Source organism: Thermobia domestica, chromosome 1 (assembly GCF_964235325.1).
Source record: "Thermobia domestica chromosome 1, izTheDome1.hap1.1, whole genome shotgun sequence".
In the NCBI taxonomy this organism is placed as follows: Eukaryota; Metazoa; Arthropoda; class Insecta; order Zygentoma; family Lepismatidae; genus Thermobia; species Thermobia domestica.
In genome coordinates, this window is record NC_137454.1 from 371,702,165 (window position 1) to 371,722,809 (window position 20,645).

General features: G+C 30.0%; 1 protein-coding gene across 2 annotated transcripts in view; it reads left to right on the forward strand.

Moving 5' to 3' along the window:
• The window catches only part of LOC145664327 (prostaglandin E2 receptor EP4 subtype), a 219,749-nt gene that overhangs the window by 193,823 nt on the left and 5,281 nt on the right, over positions 1 to 20,645 (forward strand). The window contains exons 4-5 of one of the 2 annotated variants that reach the window (XM_081730942.1): positions 1,432 to 1,681; positions 9,861 to 13,705. In XM_081730942.1, coding sequence (XP_081587068.1) covers positions 1,432 to 1,681; positions 9,861 to 10,018 — 408 coding nt within the window. In that variant the 3' untranslated portion in view covers positions 10,019 to 13,705. Of the gene's footprint in view, positions 1 to 1,431; positions 1,682 to 9,860; positions 13,706 to 20,645 lie in introns of those variants that run through there. The other variant, XM_081730949.1, reaches the window with a different exon arrangement.

The following is a 20,645-nucleotide window of genomic DNA, read 5'->3' on the forward strand; positions in this document are numbered from 1 at the left end:
TTGTCGTTTGTATGTATTATTTACCTCCGTATTAGGGACACTTTCTCTAGAAATAAGTTGAAAAGTATTGTAAAAATACATTTTTAGTAATTCATGCATGTGTCACCAAGAAAGCATTATGACAACATTTTGCCTCCTCAACTATCTGCTCAGCAACCTAGACGAAGCGTCTCTGTTTAACAACACTTTCATGTCCTTTGCTTGCATTCTACTCCCACCCAACCTGTTTTAGACACAAAAGTTATTGACATTTGCCCGCCGTTTAGGATGACACGTTATTCTACTGTCCCGCTGGAATCTAACCAAGCAGAAGACAAGTTAGGTATTTTTTTGCCCGCGGGTATGCATATTGTCTCAAAAACGACACTACTGGACTGCAATTAGCCCACAAATTAAAGCGACATACTAAAAACGTAGTAAGTAGTGATAAGTGTAAAGTCCAGAAAACTATAACATCTTATTTCCATGTTGTACCTCGAACATAAAAGTATTGGGTGGGGGAGGATCATGCAGGCACCGTAACATTTTCGTAATATTCGTAAATATACATGATTCATGCAAAAATATCTTTCTAATTGAATATTACCTTGTTTACTAATTTACGTAACAATATATTGAAACCTCTTTAAGGCGGACACCTCTCTATAGCGGACAATTTTTGATTCCCCACAGCTGTTCGCTTTAGACAGCTTGCACTGTATAAAAAAATTAACAAGATGGCCTTACGGACCTCCTGCATTTGCAATTGCATAGTGTGTTTAGCCGCTGAATATTGTAAATGAGAAGTAATGATGATCAAATACGGTAATTCCCAGACTGACAATGTGTAGAAAGCTACGGTTATTACACGAAGATATCTAAAGTAATCATATTTACCGGGGTATAAGATGCACTTCCCTTTGAGAATGAGTGCAAAAATGGAATACATCCTATACATACGTCTATATTGACATTTGGATTATTTCAATTTCAAAAAGTATTCCTGATTCTGCGTTGTTCGATACCTCCCTTGTTTCAGTACGGTATGTAAGAGCATTCCAGCTACCCAGTTCAATGGCTCAGTAAATGTAGCTGGGGATATAATAGCTTTCTTTATCGTTTCATAGTATGTATACTTTCCTCTGAACACACATACGCTATAGACATTCCAAAAAGTGCGTGTGATTTTACATCTCGTTAAGTATTGTTAACTCCACATACGTTTCTTGCTAAAATGGCATTTTGTAGTTTTTTTTTTTTTTTTTTAATAACCTTTATGTGCGAGAAAATATTTTTTCTTCAAAATTGATCGCAAAAAATAATATATCGGTGCGGGTTAAATGTGATAAGTAATAATTTATATTTTGCAATATAAACAGTAAGTTTTTATTATTTTCCTTAAACTGTACATAATATCTGTATTGTTATTAAATTGTAATATTTGCATTTCAGATATGCATTCTGATAGCCCAGCTAACTCCAAACATCAATCCTCGGAGACCAAACTTGTTTTTCAAAATAGCGGATATCCTGATCGCCCTGCATTTTGCTCTGGATCCATACATCTATGTCATTCTTCGTCAGCGCCGACAATGTTTCCAGACCATGCTTGTGAAATTGTTGTGTCGCTCTTGCAGCTTGAAAAGTCCGAGTCGCGGTGGGTCAGCCATTGTTTCGTCTATGGAGCAATACCGGAGTTCAGGTGAGGCAACAATAGCAGTGGCTTCGTCAACAGATGACCACACTCATGTCAGTTTGTTGGAATGAAATTGTCTCTGGTCCGTTCATTGTGCACGTGCCAAAATGTCTTGTACTCTTCTTTATTCTTTGTTATTTCTCGTGGTCATACTTGTTAAGCCATATTCAGACTGCAAAATGTCATTGGTAACGTACTTCGACAACTTAGCCCGTTTAACAGTTCATACTGTGCTGACTACTACCGGATCAAAAAAAGTCGTTGGAGAAGGGCAGATTGCCTCCTGGACGATTACTTGATATGCGGAGTTTTGTATCAAGTCAGAATAAAGAGTGTAATATTTTATATATAGATGTGCTATGTTGGTCTGGATCTGGTTTTACAAGTCAAGGCTAAGGTGGTGTGATGTTTTTCTCCTCCAACTTCGTTCCTCATAGATTATTCATATATTATTGCAACCAAAGTACTTTACACATATAATAACCTATGTAAAACTTTGGCTATAGAAAGCGAGATAAATTTGTTTACGCATTCCAACATGTAATATTTGATACTACTATAAAACCCAAAAATAATATACAATATTGCTGTTTTTTTTTGTTTTTTTTTTTTTTTTGTTTTTTTTCATGGTGGGGAATAATGCGAAAGCTTCAAGAGAACTCCTGAATTTGGGTCTAGCATTGTAATGTTAAGACGTATGATGACACTTACCTGCTTACTTTCGAAGTAGAACCCTTGACCACATACGCACTTCTTGCTCCTTAAGTTCTGACATTGTTAGATACACCGATGGAAATCTCTTACTTCAATTTCCCGAAGTTCAGCCATAGCATTCGATTTTAATTTCACAAGTCACTAAGGTGAATTTTCCGAGTAGAAAAGAGGCAAAAGTCACACGTAGCGGGATTCAGAGAATGTGGTAATTATTCAATGATAAGGGTGAATTTTGGGACAAGGAGTTACTACACAACAAGCTATTGACTCGATGCGCTGAAGTGATGTACAAACTTCCTTTCTGTTACTTGTAGCACTACATTTTTCCGAAGACTATCTGGTAATCTATGTTAAACTTGTTCCACTGTAAATTATCATTAATTTTCTGTCTAGGGGTAAAAACCTATGGAACATCTATAAAACATGGATCAATATACATGTATTTGCATGACTTTTTCGTCTCGGAAACAATGTTGTATTAGCATCCCACTCTGATGACCGCATTTTATGGTTTAGTAGAAATAGAATCATAGGCAGTCACTACTGATAATCTTTGTAAGAGACGTCGTAGATGCGTACTCTTGTCAAACAGATATTTGGTAGTCAGCTATCAAGTAACATCTCACCTGATCCATGGTCAGCTGGCTTAGTACATACTTTACATTGACTTGCTTCATTTTCAAATCACTGAGCAGAATTACATGAATAGATCCGCAGGAGATACGAACTTCTTGTTACAACTCTGTGATTATCATTCTTCGGTTACATCGAATCAGTTATTATACTTTTCAAATATTCATTTCTTGCTGGGTGTTGAAATTTCCCAGAGTTCCGTAGTACTGGCCATTCCACGTGTAACTTGTTTCTTCTTGAACTACGTATTAACACCAAAGAATGTCTTTATTGCACTTTCGCCGTAAGCTTGCTGCAGCACTGGTAGCATTTCTGAAGCACATTCGCCCTACTTGCACATTAACTTACGTTCACACGTTATTCGAATTGTGCAACTTCACTGGTCGACCAATACTCTTATTTAACTATCATTGAACAATAATGGCATTACCGAAACCCGTTCAGATATGTTGCAACTAAGGAAATGCACGCTAGGTATTCCGTCACATCACTGCATGCGCTGTCTTTTCTCAGATTCTTTAGGGGAGAAGATCAGGAATGTTTGAGTAACTCTATCCACTTCCGGCTGGAAATTTGTTTTCTAGAATATCTAGTATATTTCACGCACAATATTCTATCTGTTACATCTAAGATACGTAGTACTCGGATATTTAACGGAAACGATTGAAGTAGTACTTCAACCAGACGAATCGAGCATACAAAGGCAGGAAGACTTAGTTGTGTCGAACTCGAAACACTCTTGTACTAATGCTGATAACTTCCAATATTCAATGTCGCAATGGTGTGCAACGACGCTATAAATTTCAATTTATCTAGATAAGGTTTCGGCTTCTCTTATGATTTCATTATTATTTATCTTAGATTAGCTGTTGATTCCATCTGTATTATAATCTACATTCTATAAATTTCAAATTTTCTTATGTCTTTTATGATACAACTGACCACTTTTATGATATTATAAAGGGGATCGATAGATTTTCATATTGTGATTAATGAACATTTCAGTGGAACAAGAGCCAAGCAAAGTTACTTTCCTAATTCACAATTGCATGTTATATTCACCAAATCCTAAACGATAATTAAGTTCGTATACTGCCGTAATTTCTTAATACTAAATACCATTTCTTTAATTTTAGAAATAAATTCAGGGTTAAAGAGCCCGAGAATCTAAAACTTTTAGGATATATTATAAATAACTTTTATAATAATTTTGAAATTAAAATAGAAAATTCTTTAATAGCATATACTTGTTGGTCTATAATGAATTCCTTATATTCCTCATGTGAACAGATTATATTTAAATAACTCGCCGTCCAATGAAATAGAAAAAATTAAACCATATCAGCAATTTGTATTAATTTCAATGTAACTTCATTAATTTTAGTTGATAGCTATAGAAAGATGAAAATTACTATTCGACAATGTCAATCATCATTAAATACTAAACTTTATCTTAGTCTGTATCCACCGCCATCACTGTACACACTTTTACTGTTAGATATTTGCTTTAAAAAATCAATTCACAAAAGTTGCTTTTAAAAATCCATATTCATATTTGAATAATCTATGCAGGACAAAAACAGGTAGAAAAACAGCACTGCCAAAGTCTGTAAATTAGAGACGCCATTTTGGATAATATATCTGACATTATGAAGGATTATTACACAATTTCTTTTTATTAGATTTTCTCTAAACAGTTATTTTAAGCGTTTTACTTATTTTGCCTACAAATAATAATTAATGTAATACTAATATTAGTTGTAAGAAGTTAATTTTCACCAAAAATACATTAAAATAATCGTGCATAAGAAATAAACAAAATTAAAACCTTCATTTTATTTTTCTGCAACAAGAAAAATAAAAGAATTTCCAATATGGAGTCTCTAGTCTCATAAAAATGTATTTCTATTACATTTTATAACTTTTTATGTGTAGTGTAAACGCAATTTGTGTACGTAATTTTGCACGGCTTTTAGCACACGTAAAGTATGTTTTGCTCTCTTTCTTTCAGTGTTATTAATTGTTCTGTTAGTAGTTGTGTGTCATAGAATTTAGGTTAGGTTTAAAATGTTTAGATATGATCATATTTTCCAACATGCAGTTTCATAGATATCAAAGTTAAATTTGCAACTTGTGTGGTATGTAATTTTGAGCTTGCATGAAATGTTTGAAAGAACTACTCAAAATCCATCCAATATTGTAAAGTCAAAAACACTTTATGATAGTATTAATGTCGTCAATATCACTTTCAGGTGAAAATACTGACTGAACTTCACTCGTTGTTACCTCCGAGTGATGGATATAACGTCAATAGAGTGAAACTCATGAAAAGTCACTTTATCTGGGTGCACGAAATGTATTTTTATTATTTTTACATAGTTAAATGAATGGTGCAGATTCAAAATACGGCGTCATTTCTTCGTAAATTTAAGGTAAAATTTGTTAATTTACAAAGAAGAAGTAATATTTAGAGCACTTATTTAGGAAGGCTACAAATATGTAAAATATATATATATATATATATATATATATATATATATATATATATATATATATATATATATATATGTGTGTGTGTGTGTGTGTGTGTGTGTGTGTGAATATAAGAGGGTTCATAAATATGCAATTGTAATTCAACGTTAGTATGTAGTGAGCACCTAAGTTGGTGCATATTTTACATAATTGTCTTCCTTTATGCCGACACCCTTACCCGTTTGCTCTTACGGACGCACCCATGCACTGCCACGTTGACATTCCAGCTTCCTGTACTTCCAAAACCAGAATGGACTGGAATTACCTTGTAGTGATCGCCTAGCAAAGTTTGAAGTGTTTATCGCACTATCCCTTTTATGGCATAAGTTTTCTGACATTATTTATATTGAATAATCATGTAGACATATTTATGGCGTATAAGCTTACGTTTGCAGGCATATATATTTGAATAATTATTATTTCTGACTCTATTTACCTGCACCTAATGGGGTTTGTGTGTATATGCTAACAAAAGAAGTGTTTAGAAAGCATTAAGATATTATTTTCAACAAGAAATGTGAGTTTACTGCAGTATAAATTCGACTCCGTATGTCCATCTGAACGAAATTAATTTTAACACAAAGTTGGTGGCCTGCACACTATTGAAATTGCAATACAAACACTTTGACACCATTGCGGAGATAGTAAAGGGCCTCTCTGTGTTAAGTTCTATGGAATTATGACGTAAAAAATTATTGAACAAATAAGGAATACTAACAAATGAACCACCAAAGTTATGTTTACATTTGTTCTGCGTAATGTCAAGAGAATGTTCATCCAACTTTCATGAAAAAGTCACTATAATTTTGTACAATCCGCGGCAAAAAACCTGCAACATGAGCATATAAGTTTATTGTGAAATGACGAAGTTTTTTGCTCCAAAGTAAGTGTGCACGGAGGAGGCCGAGGTTTATCCTGGCGTGATTCATTCCACTTAGACGTTATGTTCATTCCATGTGCTGTTAGGCGTAGTTTCACAATAAACTTACATCCTCATGTTGCAGGTTTTTTTTTTTTTTTTTTTGCCGCGGATTGTACAAGAAATATCAGTTACAACATATCAATATAGTGGAAAAATATGATCATATCTAATGGACGTTGTAATAGTGTTTGTGAAATATTGCAGGTCAGTTTGACTACAAATCTCGCGTATTTGTGAATTTAAAATGTTTGTCTATTTTTGCGTTAAAATATTTTTATTGTAATGTAAATGTTCTAAATGTGTTACACAAGTTTATATGTTTATAATATTGTTAAGAATTTAACAAATTTGTACTTACTAAGTGCATATTAGTACTTACTTAAATAAATACCAAAAACTATATAGAAAAAGTCAAGGTACGATTGTATTTTTAAAGTAAAATATTATTTTTCTATTAGCACATACAAAAAATATTTGTAATGAAAAAATAATATTAAATACCTTGTTCATTAGAGTGGGAATGCATTATGATATTTAAGATAACTAAATTTAACAACAAATTTAAATTGAGTGATGTAAGCATATAAATAAATTATAAACACGAATCAGCAAATAACATAAGATACCTATATTAGAAACTTGAACGTAAAACTCCAAGAGAAGTACTGAGTTTTTTTTTAATTTAAAATTTAAGGTCACATTACAAACCACAATCTTGCCTTGATATCGTTTGGTATTTTAGTATAATAACAGATTATTACTAAAATTTTGTGATTTTTCATCAATATAATGATAATCTCATGTAAAGTAACAAGAATAATCCAGATTTACTAACCAGGCATTTGTATAGGTTAACAGTAATATTAATACAATTATATTAGCTGTTACACAATTTAAACAAATTAAATTTACACAGTGTACATTTTACTGTAAAGTAGTTTCGAAACGAGTGTAATATCTCACGACTATGTAGGGAACAGATTGTTTGAAACCTGTGCTTGACGGAATCTCTGAACGATTACAGTATTTTACATTCTTTACAGACAGGTGTCACTTAATACAAATTACTTCTATAAAATGAACAATGTGTTTGTTGTCTTAACTATGGAGTAGTATTCAGATAACTCCACAATATCATGATTGATACTATTCCAACCTATTGAAGTATAAATCCTTTGATCTCTAAAACTGTTGATCAGGGGCGGATCCAGGACGGACTTCTGGAGGGCAGTCGGTAGTAATACTGCTACTTAGAGTTACTTTTAAGAGCTCCAAACTTTTTATGGATGGGTTTATTTATATATAAAATAAAAAAGTTTCCTCTTCTGGGGGGGGGGGGCGATCGCCCAGATCGCCCCCTGGATCCGCCCCCTGCCGTTGATTCTAGAAACGTGAATTTTCTCCTTTACGGCCATTAACATACAATGTTTCAGTACTGTTCAGAAGAACAGAATAATTGAAAATCATCCGTTATCTTTTTTTGTGTCGTTGTATCAATTAGGATAGATTTTTTTTTTTCGGAATCACAGTAAATAGGTTGAAGAAACTACTATTGCACTGTTGAGTTTCAGCTAGTCTCTATTATACGTAAAGTTTTATGTGAAGAATTCCTATTACCTATACTTCTCTCATCATTACATAATAATAAATGAGATATTTTAGACAAAACAACCATTCTGGATTAGAACACACAAAACATTTTCCATTATTCAATAAGAATGGCATTCTTTTCTTTCCGCTTCGAACAAATTGCGCTCATTATATGTTAAATTATATTCACTTGTAATTGAGAGATATATAATTGCGTAGCATTGCATCAAGCACAGGTTTCTTTGAGTACAATTTTCACTACATACAGTTAAGTATATGATTCAGATGAAACTATAATTAAATAATTGAAATTACAAGCTCCAAATAAGATCACATCATGAGCAGATTCAAATATTTTGGAATTTCTTTCCCCCGTTCCTGTTTATGTGGAAGTGTCTTCTTTGAGTATATGATATTATAAATAACAATTTTACTTTTTAGTTAATAAATACCTATTTTGCAATTAAAATAAAATAATTATTTTATCAGAAATATTAACTTTCGTTAACTGGCAAACAGGAACATCAATACAACATGCTCAAAAAGTTTTAACACAGCGCACGAAACTCAAATTTTTGATATTCGTCTTGTATTTACGATGTTAATTTTTCTTCGTTCTAATGATTATAGTAACTCCTGTTCAATTAAAATTTTTATACGGTGTTCAAAGTGGTGTCTTTCAGGAAAAGGAAATGGTGTATCCCACGACCTCTCACCATGATAATGCGAGTATCTAACCTTGAACGTCCTACAAATGTTTGCGTGTTTAATTATCTTTGACTAGCCTGGAATCAGAACTAACGACAAATTTGTAGACATACCTTTTAAAAAGATGTCGAAATGCAAATTAATTTAAAATATCTAAATACAAATTAATATTTTAAACTATAATAACTAAGTTACTAGTAGTATTATTTAACATTATATATTGATGGTTTCTATCCTGCAAATGACAAATAATTGTTAAAAATAAATACGGATATTGGTAAGCGTTACTCACTTAAACAAAGAAAATGATCTCCGCTGATGCAATGAGGAAACTGGGTCTACATTGTGTGATATTTATTACTTTTCAATGCAAATTATTTCACACATAATATACGGAATTGTTAAATTTACTATCACTGCATTTAGGTTTGATTCTTTGTGAATTAATCAGTTACTGTGATGAAGCAATTGAAAATTATTAAGCATCTAATCGATCTTTCCATAAAAATTGTGTTTAACTATGAACAATGAACATCATCAACTTGATAGCTACCAAACTTGTATGACCTTACTCTCTTAACCTCTTCCGTGGCAAATTTATGTTTTCTTTTTATACTCATTGAAGGAAAATGTACAGTATATTGTATATAGTTTTCAACTATTTGTTTTAACAATGAAAACCGCTGAACAGACACTCAAATGCATTTGTACTAATTTAATTGCAGTGTTCGGTGTTCATTGAAGATTGTGCATACACACTGATGCTACTTGTTGGTCAACCATTGAACAAGTAATGTGGCACTGTCTGTGCTTTGTGAAAATTGTGCTTTCCTTGTGTTTAAAACTGTTTCTATTGAGTAAAAGGGACTATCAAAATAAACAATTGCTCTTTGTGTATTGCAGAAGACTAATTTTGAATGTTATATGCCAAATAACACTCATATTATTTTTATTTGCATTAAAATGTATTTGAGAAAAACATGTACAGTATACTGTACATTTTACCTACAGAAGTTCTACTCTGTACAGTATTTTTGTTGGATTCTGGTTGCAACGCAGATAAAAATGAAAAATTACATTTTTCAGTTTTACGTCTCACGATTATGCCGGCTGGGTTAAAGGAGACGATGATGATGAGAAATGGAGGAAATGATCGAATGAAAAAGTGGAAGGAAACGGGAGAACCACAAGAAAACCCAGGCACACGTTGCTTTGCCACCACAAAATTCACTGATGAAGTGTAAAAGTGGAAAAAGTAGACCATTCTCCTATTCATGATGTTCAGGATGAACCAGCCCGTTGCAAATATCAGACATACGGAAAAATCAAGTCTCACTTTCTTTGTCGAAAATACCAAGTATATTTGTGTTTAAACCAAAAAAAGTTTCTATGAATTCCACCAAAAGTGATTCTTATGCTGCGTAATTATAAAAGAGACCTTTCCACAGTACACTTTTTCACACTCGAAAATCTAGTACAGTGTTCTGAAATTGGCCATTTTATGTGCACTATATACAAATGCTACGGGGAAAATGTACATTATAGTTTACATTTTGAAAACTATATATATATTTAAAATTTTCATTATAAAGTGCCTTAAGGGTCCAAAATAAATGTTGATGACCAATAATATTAATTTTATCTCAACTAAATCAATAAGCGTCCCTAAAGCATACCTGAGTTTGATGTACAGTATACTGTACAAATCCACTGAGGAGGTTAAATTATTCCGACATATGTTATAGAATTTTAAGATGTACAGAATATTAAACATCATATGTTACTATTACAGCATATCGTCCAGTCAACATACTCATTACATGACTAACATTACTTTGATCCAACTTAACACATAACATTACTAAAGACTTAAATGGTACTGGGCTTACATATAAGCCTTCATGTATATTAACATATATACTTTATTCAAGGTAAAGAAGAAAGTTATAGCGGGATACCAATCATCACTTCACTTTCTATAATAGGAAATAATAAGTCTAAAAGTATTTGTCGATTGTTAATTTTCCCGGTTAAATATAGGCTTACAAATGATATAATGTATGATTAAACCCCAGCTACCGGCAGACTTTCTGAAATTGTTGTAATTTATTTGCGAAATAATATTAGGCATTGATTTAGTTAAGTATAAACAAAATTTACCGATTGAAAAATCAAGATTTTTTTCAAAATTAAATTCTTACTGTGAATAGACTTCCAAGTATACAACAAATTCAAGTAAGACTACTCTAATTCGTTTAGAACTCATCCCCTGAATTACTTGAGAAAAATATGTACATTAAGTAGGATGCAGAAAATTCAAAAGAAAAATATAAACTGCATTAACACAATTACAACATTGAAAAAGCATGCAAATATATCTTCCGTGATGGACTTAGAATAAGCATGATGTCTACAACTTGTTTTCTTCATAAATTCATATTTTTTAAATAAATGCTATATTTTCAAAATGAAAAGAAGTGATTATATATTTATTAAACATAAAATGGGTATAATAAAATTTAAAAAATGTCCATTTTGATTTCCTTGACGTCTCAACATTGTGTCATAACTTGTATGTTCTTAAATTATAAGAAACATAATTTATATGTTCTCTCATTTATATACTTATTATAGATCAATTCTAATTCTTATCCTACAAAATAACTTAAAAGTTCAAGTTCATGAACTTAAACCAAAGAGTTATAATAAAATTTTATATATTTTTCTGTTTGTAGCCATCATGAACAATACGCGTAGTATTATATACATACTTATGGTTTTAACAAACCTTTCTTCTCAATCTAGCATGTAATTAAGAATAAATTTAGAGATCATTTTAGCTAATTGTTGAGAGCATAAACATGTGATTTCACGTACATAATATATACTTTTCGACAATACCAGGAATCTCTTTCTGCTTACAGTGTATTTTAAATAATTTTCCAGAGAATATAATTTTATACTTGTCCGAACAACAACTACAAATTTGTGTAAATATTTCAGGCACAAAAACATTCTCATCATTATAGTACAGTAGATTCTGCTAACTTGTAAAGTTTGATATTACATAAATTTAAAATTTTCAAAACATGTAAATGTCATTATTTTTCTTTTAGATACAAAGTAGTATTAAAATTTAATAGTATTTATTTACATATGCAATTCCAAATTCTATTTACAGATTTGTTATGTGATAGTTATCTTGAGAAAAGTATATTTTCTTTAATGAATTGTTATTTAGCATGGTTTTAACAATTGTGTTGTGCATGAAGTTCTGTGTTTATTTTTAGATAGTTACTGTTTGTACTGCACTTGTTGATGCATGAAGAATAAATTGTAAAATGCATTTTTTTAAAATAAAACTTTCTGCATGTTAATATGTGTTATTAGTATGCAGCATTTTCTGTCCAGTACTTCAGTTTTTTATTGTACCTGTTGATATAAACCTAAGTATGTGGTTTGCTGTTTCACACTTTTGCATGGTCTTAATACCTACCAAGATTTTTCCTTCCAAAATTCATCGTTATTTAGTAATATGCAAAATCAATCGAAATAATAGAATATGCATGCAATTCTTCGGATATTCTATGATCGATTTGATTATAAGATTATAACAGTAACGTACGGAGTATATGTAACCTCTACTAAAGTTGGGAAGTTGGTATAACAATAATAATATTTGTTAGTGACATGTTCGTATACTAAGTTGCACTCAAGAAACAGTTCACTCACCATCCAAAGATCAGACTAAATAGGAAGTACGTATTATATGTGGTCGAAAATAGTGGTTACACGAAAATGAATTTGATACCATAACTAGAAAATGTACTACTATTTTCTGCGACAGTATTTAGATCAATGAAAATATGGATTAAGCAATCTTATTTCATCGATGCAGTGATTGATTTTCGTTGTATTTTTTCTTCACTATAACAATAATTGTTTGATAATATTCAATAGCAACATTATTTCCTGCATATAGTAATAATATTTTTTCTTTCTTCTACGTATGTAATAGTTTGAATCCCTTCCCCTCGAAAATTACTGAATACTTTACTTACTTTCCTATAAGATTTTCACCCTCCTTGTTGCCCTAGTGACTAGCATGTGTGTTTTTAGTGCATGAGGTCCCGTATTCAATTCCCGGCAAGAAAACTTCGAATGTATTACAGTGTTCGGATCCCACTTTAAACTGTATGGCTCATCCTATATCCTTGAAGTTGACAGGGACGTACGTAAATAGAAATCAATCAATTAAGCTATAAAATTTTGCATCATTATCTTACAGTGAACAGAAGATGATGTGAAAATAGAAATATTTCTATACAAGTAGATTTCTTTGTAACTGCGATCATGAATCCTCTGTCGTGGTAAGATATTTTACCAGTATTATGGGGGTGAGATGTGATAACACCCAAGTTTACATACAATTTTCTTTTTTAAAAAACCAATGGTACTTCCTTGCAATCAGTGAAAAATCAATAGAAAAGTATATCTGTTTGGATATGTGAAAACCCAACACAGTATTGAATGACTAAATCCTCACCAAACAGAATAATAATATTTACTCTTAATTCATAGAATTAGTATGTAGGACGAGTAAAAAAGTGTAGCAAAATACAATTTTGTTAAACATAAAATTATTTATTACAATTATTAAGTCTTTTAGACAATAAACATAATCTCAATTGATAATCTATTTAGTAGTTTAATACAATAGCTCAACAGAATAAAAACTTCCAGAGAATGTTAGGCTTCCTCTATTTCTATTCATATATCAGTGACTTTAATTTGAGTACAATATAAGCACCATACCCTAACAAGCATTCCCAGAAATCCTTCAATTAAAATTCTACAATATGCCATAGTTTATGTGAACACTGTATACAAATCTGACAATATGCCAAAGCTTTCTCGTCATAAAGTGTTACTTTCCTTGTCTTTCGTTTGGGAGACCTGGTTCAGTACAATGGTTTTACATGTTATGTGGATGGCACGATATACTATATATCTATGTATGATGTGATAATGATGCTGATAAGGGATTCAACTTCAAAAACAAAAAAAAAAAACCTTCAAGAGCTCCTATTGTGACTGTTCGTACGTCTTTAAATCACTTTCTTTTGGAAATATAATCACTTTTAGTAGAAAGTGACTTTAGAAAGAAAATACAATTATGTTACATGGAAAACAGACTCATCATATATATATATATATATATATATATATATATATATATATATATATATATATATATATATATATATATATATATATAATTAGTTTAAATAGAAAATATATATAGTATTAACCACTTTACATAAAAATTTATCTTATGATAACTTAGCCATAGTATATATAAAGGAAGAAACCTGAAACCTGAGTCTTGCCGCTATTCTCTTGAACGTTCTCTTTCTCAACTCAGATTGTTTCTCCCTCATCGTTTGTTTGACCATCTAGTTTCTTTTCAGGATTCGAAACAGAATATTTGCTACTACCTTTCACTTAATAATTCTCCATTTCTTCCCACTTGACTTCACAAGTTCCCTCCAAATCTAAATTACCTTTTTAATTTCTTTAGTATTTCATAACTTGCATCCCTAGTTTCCTAAGTAGGTTATCTGTTATCTTAATTATCAATCTTAAGCATCAATTATCTTTACCCAAATTTTGATCCAGATCTGTCGAACCGTTGCTTGGAAATAAATATTCACATTCAGAAACCATGGATTGATGTAATGATGGAAGTTTACCGGTATATAATAGTAACTTGCTGCAGGAACAATGAATTCATTTAAATTTACATCAAGAGTTATAATCACAATTATCATCAGAAAATTAAAAATACTGCTGTAATTTTAAAATATTTTTACTGATGTTTACAAGTTTTAGCATCTATTTACCACCAATCGAAACAAAATACTGCAAAAATGAACTGTTTATGCAATTAGCCATGCAATAAAAATATTTCCTACTGTTATATGAACAAACCAATGCATGTGAATTAGCTTATTGACTCATTAATGCTTCGGAAAGGATTTTTACTTTTCCTGTCAAGGAAAGGATAATTTTACTTTTATTTATATTTAGTTATATTCTTAAGGATCTAATATATAAAACAGAAACCTCTCTTTTTAAAAGGATATTTTTAAGGGATCTTGATAATATATTATGCCTCTGAATAACGGATTGATACAATTAATAAGCACTTCACAGATAAACATATTGACTGGACAGCAAATGGAAATTTTGTAAAATATCGATTAGTAAACAAAACTTTTATGAAAATTGGTCTCCAAATTATCTACCAAATTTCACACATTATGTCTAAAAATAAGTTTATTTGCTACTCGTAACGTTATCAAATAACTGCAAAAAATGTGGAGCTTAATTATCATATATTAGGGATTTAAAATCATGAAAAGTATAGCGCATTAGAGAGAGTTGCAATAATACTCATGTAGGAATATAATGTTACAGTATTTCTGAAGGATTTTAAAATGTTAATGAATGCCTCTATAAATTCAAATTGAAACTGCTTTACCGAAGCAAGAGTGAAACAGCCAACTTTTCTGTAACACTTATCCCTTGTCAGTAAAAGAATAAAGTACGAGATTAGAAAGATAATAAAACTAAGCTCACTCTAATAAAAATAATAAAGTTCGAAAGTAATAAAAGGCAACGTAATGATCTACAACATATTACAAAGTGAATGGAATACAAAAACACGGAAGGATTTAAGGATGTTAGATAACAGAAGGAACTTTTTATGTTGAGAACATGCCAGGGAGCGTTCTTAATATTGGAATGTGCTCTCTAGGATGATAAAAACGAATCTGCAGTAGTGTTATAACAGAGATGTTATTTATAATAATGAGTGTTTAATAGCAAAAGTGTCTACCATTCATATTTTGTCGTGGAAGACAAGAGTATAGAGACATGTGATAATAGGAGTATTTAAGAGCAAGCTTGGTTTATTATCCAACATGAACTATTCACATTAGACTATATTCAAGGTCGTTGTTCTTGGAACATTTATTGAATGAAGTTCAGACATTTATAGGAAAATCAAATATAATACTAAACATTAATTACAAAATTTTAATAAACAACTGTAATAAATATTTAATATAATAAATGTTTTATGCAATACATTTTTACAATGGATACCCTGGAGCAATTGAGAACTAATTCCATGATTCTTTGTTTTGTTAACACTGTGTTTACGAATTCAAATTGATTAATGTTATGACTAAGTGTCTTTAAAAATATAAAGTTGAGTAAATCTTCATAAAACCAGTGGTAATTAAAACAATTAATACTGTAAAATAATAATAGTATCATTGGCAACACGGTCACAAGTCGTACCATATTAATAATCATTGTGTAAGAATAATTGATTTATCGAGAATGATCAACATGGAAAATAAGGAAAGAGTTGATTAGTGCTGGAGACTTCTTAAATAATTTTATTTGTTACAACTTTAATTTATAGCATTTTTAATGATTCAATGTGTTATTTAACCCAAAAACTCGAGGCAAAGATAATTACATTATGTGATAGCAGGAATCATTTAATGAAATATCCATGGAACACTTCTCAAATATCTTCAAATATGAAATGTTCAAATTTCTTCTTAGAACACTTTTCAAGAAGATTCTACTAAATAATTCAACTTTAATTGTAAATGATTATTACAGCAAGTTTAACTAGAACAATATAATATTAAGAACAGTAACTAAACATGAAAATCATCATTTGCGTCATCTAGGTCTCTTGCGATAGAAAATAATGAATAATTACATACAATAGAACATAGTCTATTAGGACAGTTTTTAAGTTTACGACAAGTGGGATTACTGAACAATTACCAATTAGAGAATCGACAAATATACCAATTTATATCATTACAAAACAATTATTAATAGGAATATTAAATGATGTAGCTGACTGTAACTTACACCTGCATTCTAAATTATAGAATATTAATTGAGTAGTGATGAAGATGACGGAATGAAGGAAAACATACACTTACTTTACTTAGATGAAAATTAATTAATTATACCATACTATTAGAGATAGAATTGATGAGCGATGAAGCATTTATAATGTCTTGTGTATTGAAATTCAGTTGATATAGTAGGGAGGAGTACATTGAAGTTGCGTGAATGTGATACCAGTTGAATTTTCACTGTTTTTATTAAATATCAATGTTTGTGGTTCTTTAATTATCTCTTTAGATCAATACTACAGTGCATATAATTTATTATAAAGTTTAAAATAATGAAAATAGTGAATTTCAAAGAAATGCCAAACTTTATATCAAGACATTTGAATTGAAACACAATTCAAATCGTAATAAAGTTGTAATAGCATATCCTAATTTAAAACAATTTATCATTTGAACAAATAATTTACTATATAACAATTTATAAGTACATAGAATATTACTACATAACATTTCCTTAAGACTACATATTAGATATGGCGGAATATTCTGGAACCTTTCAAATACTATGAACTTACAATTTTTGACATAAAATAATTTAAATAACTAGGATTACTATATTAAAACTGGCCATTCAGAATTGTCTGTGTCACTTTATTTGAATCTAATCAAAAAACAATCCTACATTAAAGCAATACTACATTTATACTGAACTTGGCTTTAATAGCTGCCGCATATTTATTATAACCTTTCATGGTTAAGAAAATTTGAGAAAGGAAATGTAGTTGTCCAAAGGAATTACATAATATACGTCAACATTCACTTAAATTCAAAAAGGTTTGATAGCGACGTAAACTACTCGGACGTAAACGTAACGACGTAAACTAGTATTAATAATTAAATTAACCTGCAGATTATGTAAACAACTGGTATTTAAAATATTAAGTGCATTTTTATTAGCCACGTATGCAGTTTCTTAAGGCAGTGTCAACATGAATATTATAATCTTAAAATTCACATAATTTGGTAGTAAAAATACAAAATTTAATGTTTCCAGTGAATTTGTGAAGAATGAATCAAGATTTGGTTCGTAAGACCAACATTTTGAGACCTCAAAGAGGTTATCTGTTTTCCAAATAAATTGGAAACAAAAGTTGAAAAGTGAATGTCGATATCATAAGCGTCTTTTAACTGTGAAATGATAATAATACTTCAACTAATCCTGATAAAGCTATAATCAGAAGAAACTGTAAATTGATAAATGACGCTGAGAACGAGTAATTGGAACTAAAAACCAACAAATCATAACTTTTTTGATACATCTTTTTAAACCTACATGAATTCGACATACGTTTTGGCGTTTTCTGTACGAAGAAAGCAAACAATCTTACGAAGTTAGATCAGTGTAAACTCTATTCATATTGAATTAATTATAGTAAGAACTGTTGGTAAATAAATAATTTTAGCAAAGATAAAAAGAATTTAACTGAATTATTACCGTATGATATGTCGTGCATAAGAATAATATGGAATAATTATAAATTTTCGATCGATTTTCAGCAAACTATTAAGTATAATTAGTACAATGTATGAAGTTTTTAGCATATATTGGTATATTTTCCATTATATAATCTATCGTTCATATACAATTTGTTACAATCTATATTGTTTCACATCAATGAAGCTCTATACGTCTGTCTCCAAACATCCCAGTGATAGCACTAAGAACTAGTACTGATGCAAGTGACGGTAATTATTATATGTTGCATAAAATTCTTTAGGTCAGCGTTTTTATTTTATTTTTTTAGTTTTTGGCATACGAACTCTGCAATTTAAAATGTTGCGGCGACCATATAAATTTAATTATTTATTTACAAAATTCTAGGCAAATTGCTTTGTATTTTTTATCATAAAGAAAGATTAGTAACGGAACTGCAGAAACTATTTCCGAATGATGCCTTGCATTAAGCGTAAAAGAAAACGTTGACACCACAAAACACTCAATTTTAGTTTAGGACTAAAATCCAATTTTGACGTTGGCTTAAATTGAATTCTATTTTTTTCAATGAATATTTAAAGATGATCAACCTTTAACAGCAATTAGAGTTACTGACAGAATGAGTTAATTTGACCTTTTAACCCTTTATTTTTGGCACTAGGGTGTAACATTAAAATGATGTACCTTTGGCCATAATTAAACTCATTGTAAAAATTTTAAAATAGAGATATAAGTCCAAAATCAAGTATGAACTTGTAACCAGGTCTAAGTGAGGATTATATTACTGTAGAATTTCATTTCCAAAATCAATAGGCCCTGTCAAAAATGTACACCTAAACTAAAGAGAAGAGTTAAAACTGAATTCTCAAAAATCAATTAGTTCGTTAAAAAATTCAACCAAACAAATTATCAAAATTCAAATATAAATATTTTTAACTTTAATTTTTAAGCCAATACCGATTTTAGAAATATGTGAGCTGGGTTATGGGTGAGACCATGTACCCTTCTTAGAGCTTTATTTTTGACCCAGGGTATAGAATACTGCACTCTAGTCCATCAAATGTCACAAAAACTAACGGTTCAAAATTTTGGTCCAAGAGTTCACAACTCATCTTTAATGGATCCATACTAAATTTCAAAAGTTTTGATAACTTCTGTTTTATATATATATATATATATATATATATATATATATATATATATATATATATATATATATATATATATATATAACAGAAGTTATCAAAATCGAGGGCATTATCGTATAATTATAAAATGTTTAATGTACTGTTAGCGTGCCTAGGTACCTAAACATACAGATTGCTTTTTAAAAACTGATTAACCTATTAAAGGAAATTTTTCTCTGAATATTTTCTAGACCTGTTTTCATGTATGACTATTTGAAATGCAGTTTCCGAATAATTAAATATGTTAAAACTTTAATTTTTGCTGTTGAAATATTAAATCATACATTAAGATATCTAATCTAAACTTTAGTTAAATATGATTCTAAAATGTCGAATGATTAAACTAATTTTTTTCAATTATTTTAACGTAGCTGCATCTTTTTGTTAGTAAATACAGAAAATTAATTTTAAACTGCAACAAATTTCTTATTGATTTACACAATTTAACTATAAAATTCGTAATTATTGAAGAGGATTTTAACTGTAATTGATTTTATGTTATCTAATGTCCAAACTGACTATATGCCAACATAAATTTAATTTACCAGCCTATATTCTGCATATCATACACTCTTAATTCTTTTTATTGTTCAGTCTTACATTCTAGATAATCTTTACTCAAAATCAGATTGATACGAAAAGACAAATGCAAATAATAACACTAAGTAAAAGGGGAGAAAAAATATTTCTAATGTGATATTGAATTTCAATATGGGAATAATACTAAGTTGTTTAAAGAATTCACAAATTTGTTGAAAATTAATCAATCTACGTTCCCAAACCTTAAGTATTGATATTAAGAAATTGATTTTGAGTATTAGAAAACTCAGTACAAGAAATCAAACTTTTTACTTAAACTATCTTTATTTTTAAAAAGAATATTGTAATATCTGTTAACATTTATTAATAATTACGAGCATAGTTATAGCTCTGAAAAAATATTCAAAACAATATCATTAAGTAATAAAAATGATGATAAAATATAATATTTCTTCATGTTCTGGTATTTGATTATTCTGGTTGCCACGTTTTTTATATTTCTGCAGTGATTAGTGTGATTTTTAGATAATAAATTTAATACATTTATATTCCCTGAACATACACCACATGTGAATGATCTACATAACATTTGAAAGAAGGTATTGTAAAATTCAAATACCACAGATAGAATGCTTGCCTATTGTATAGCCGTGGAGCAGCGTCAGCTGAGAAAAAAAATGACATACAAAATGGCAAA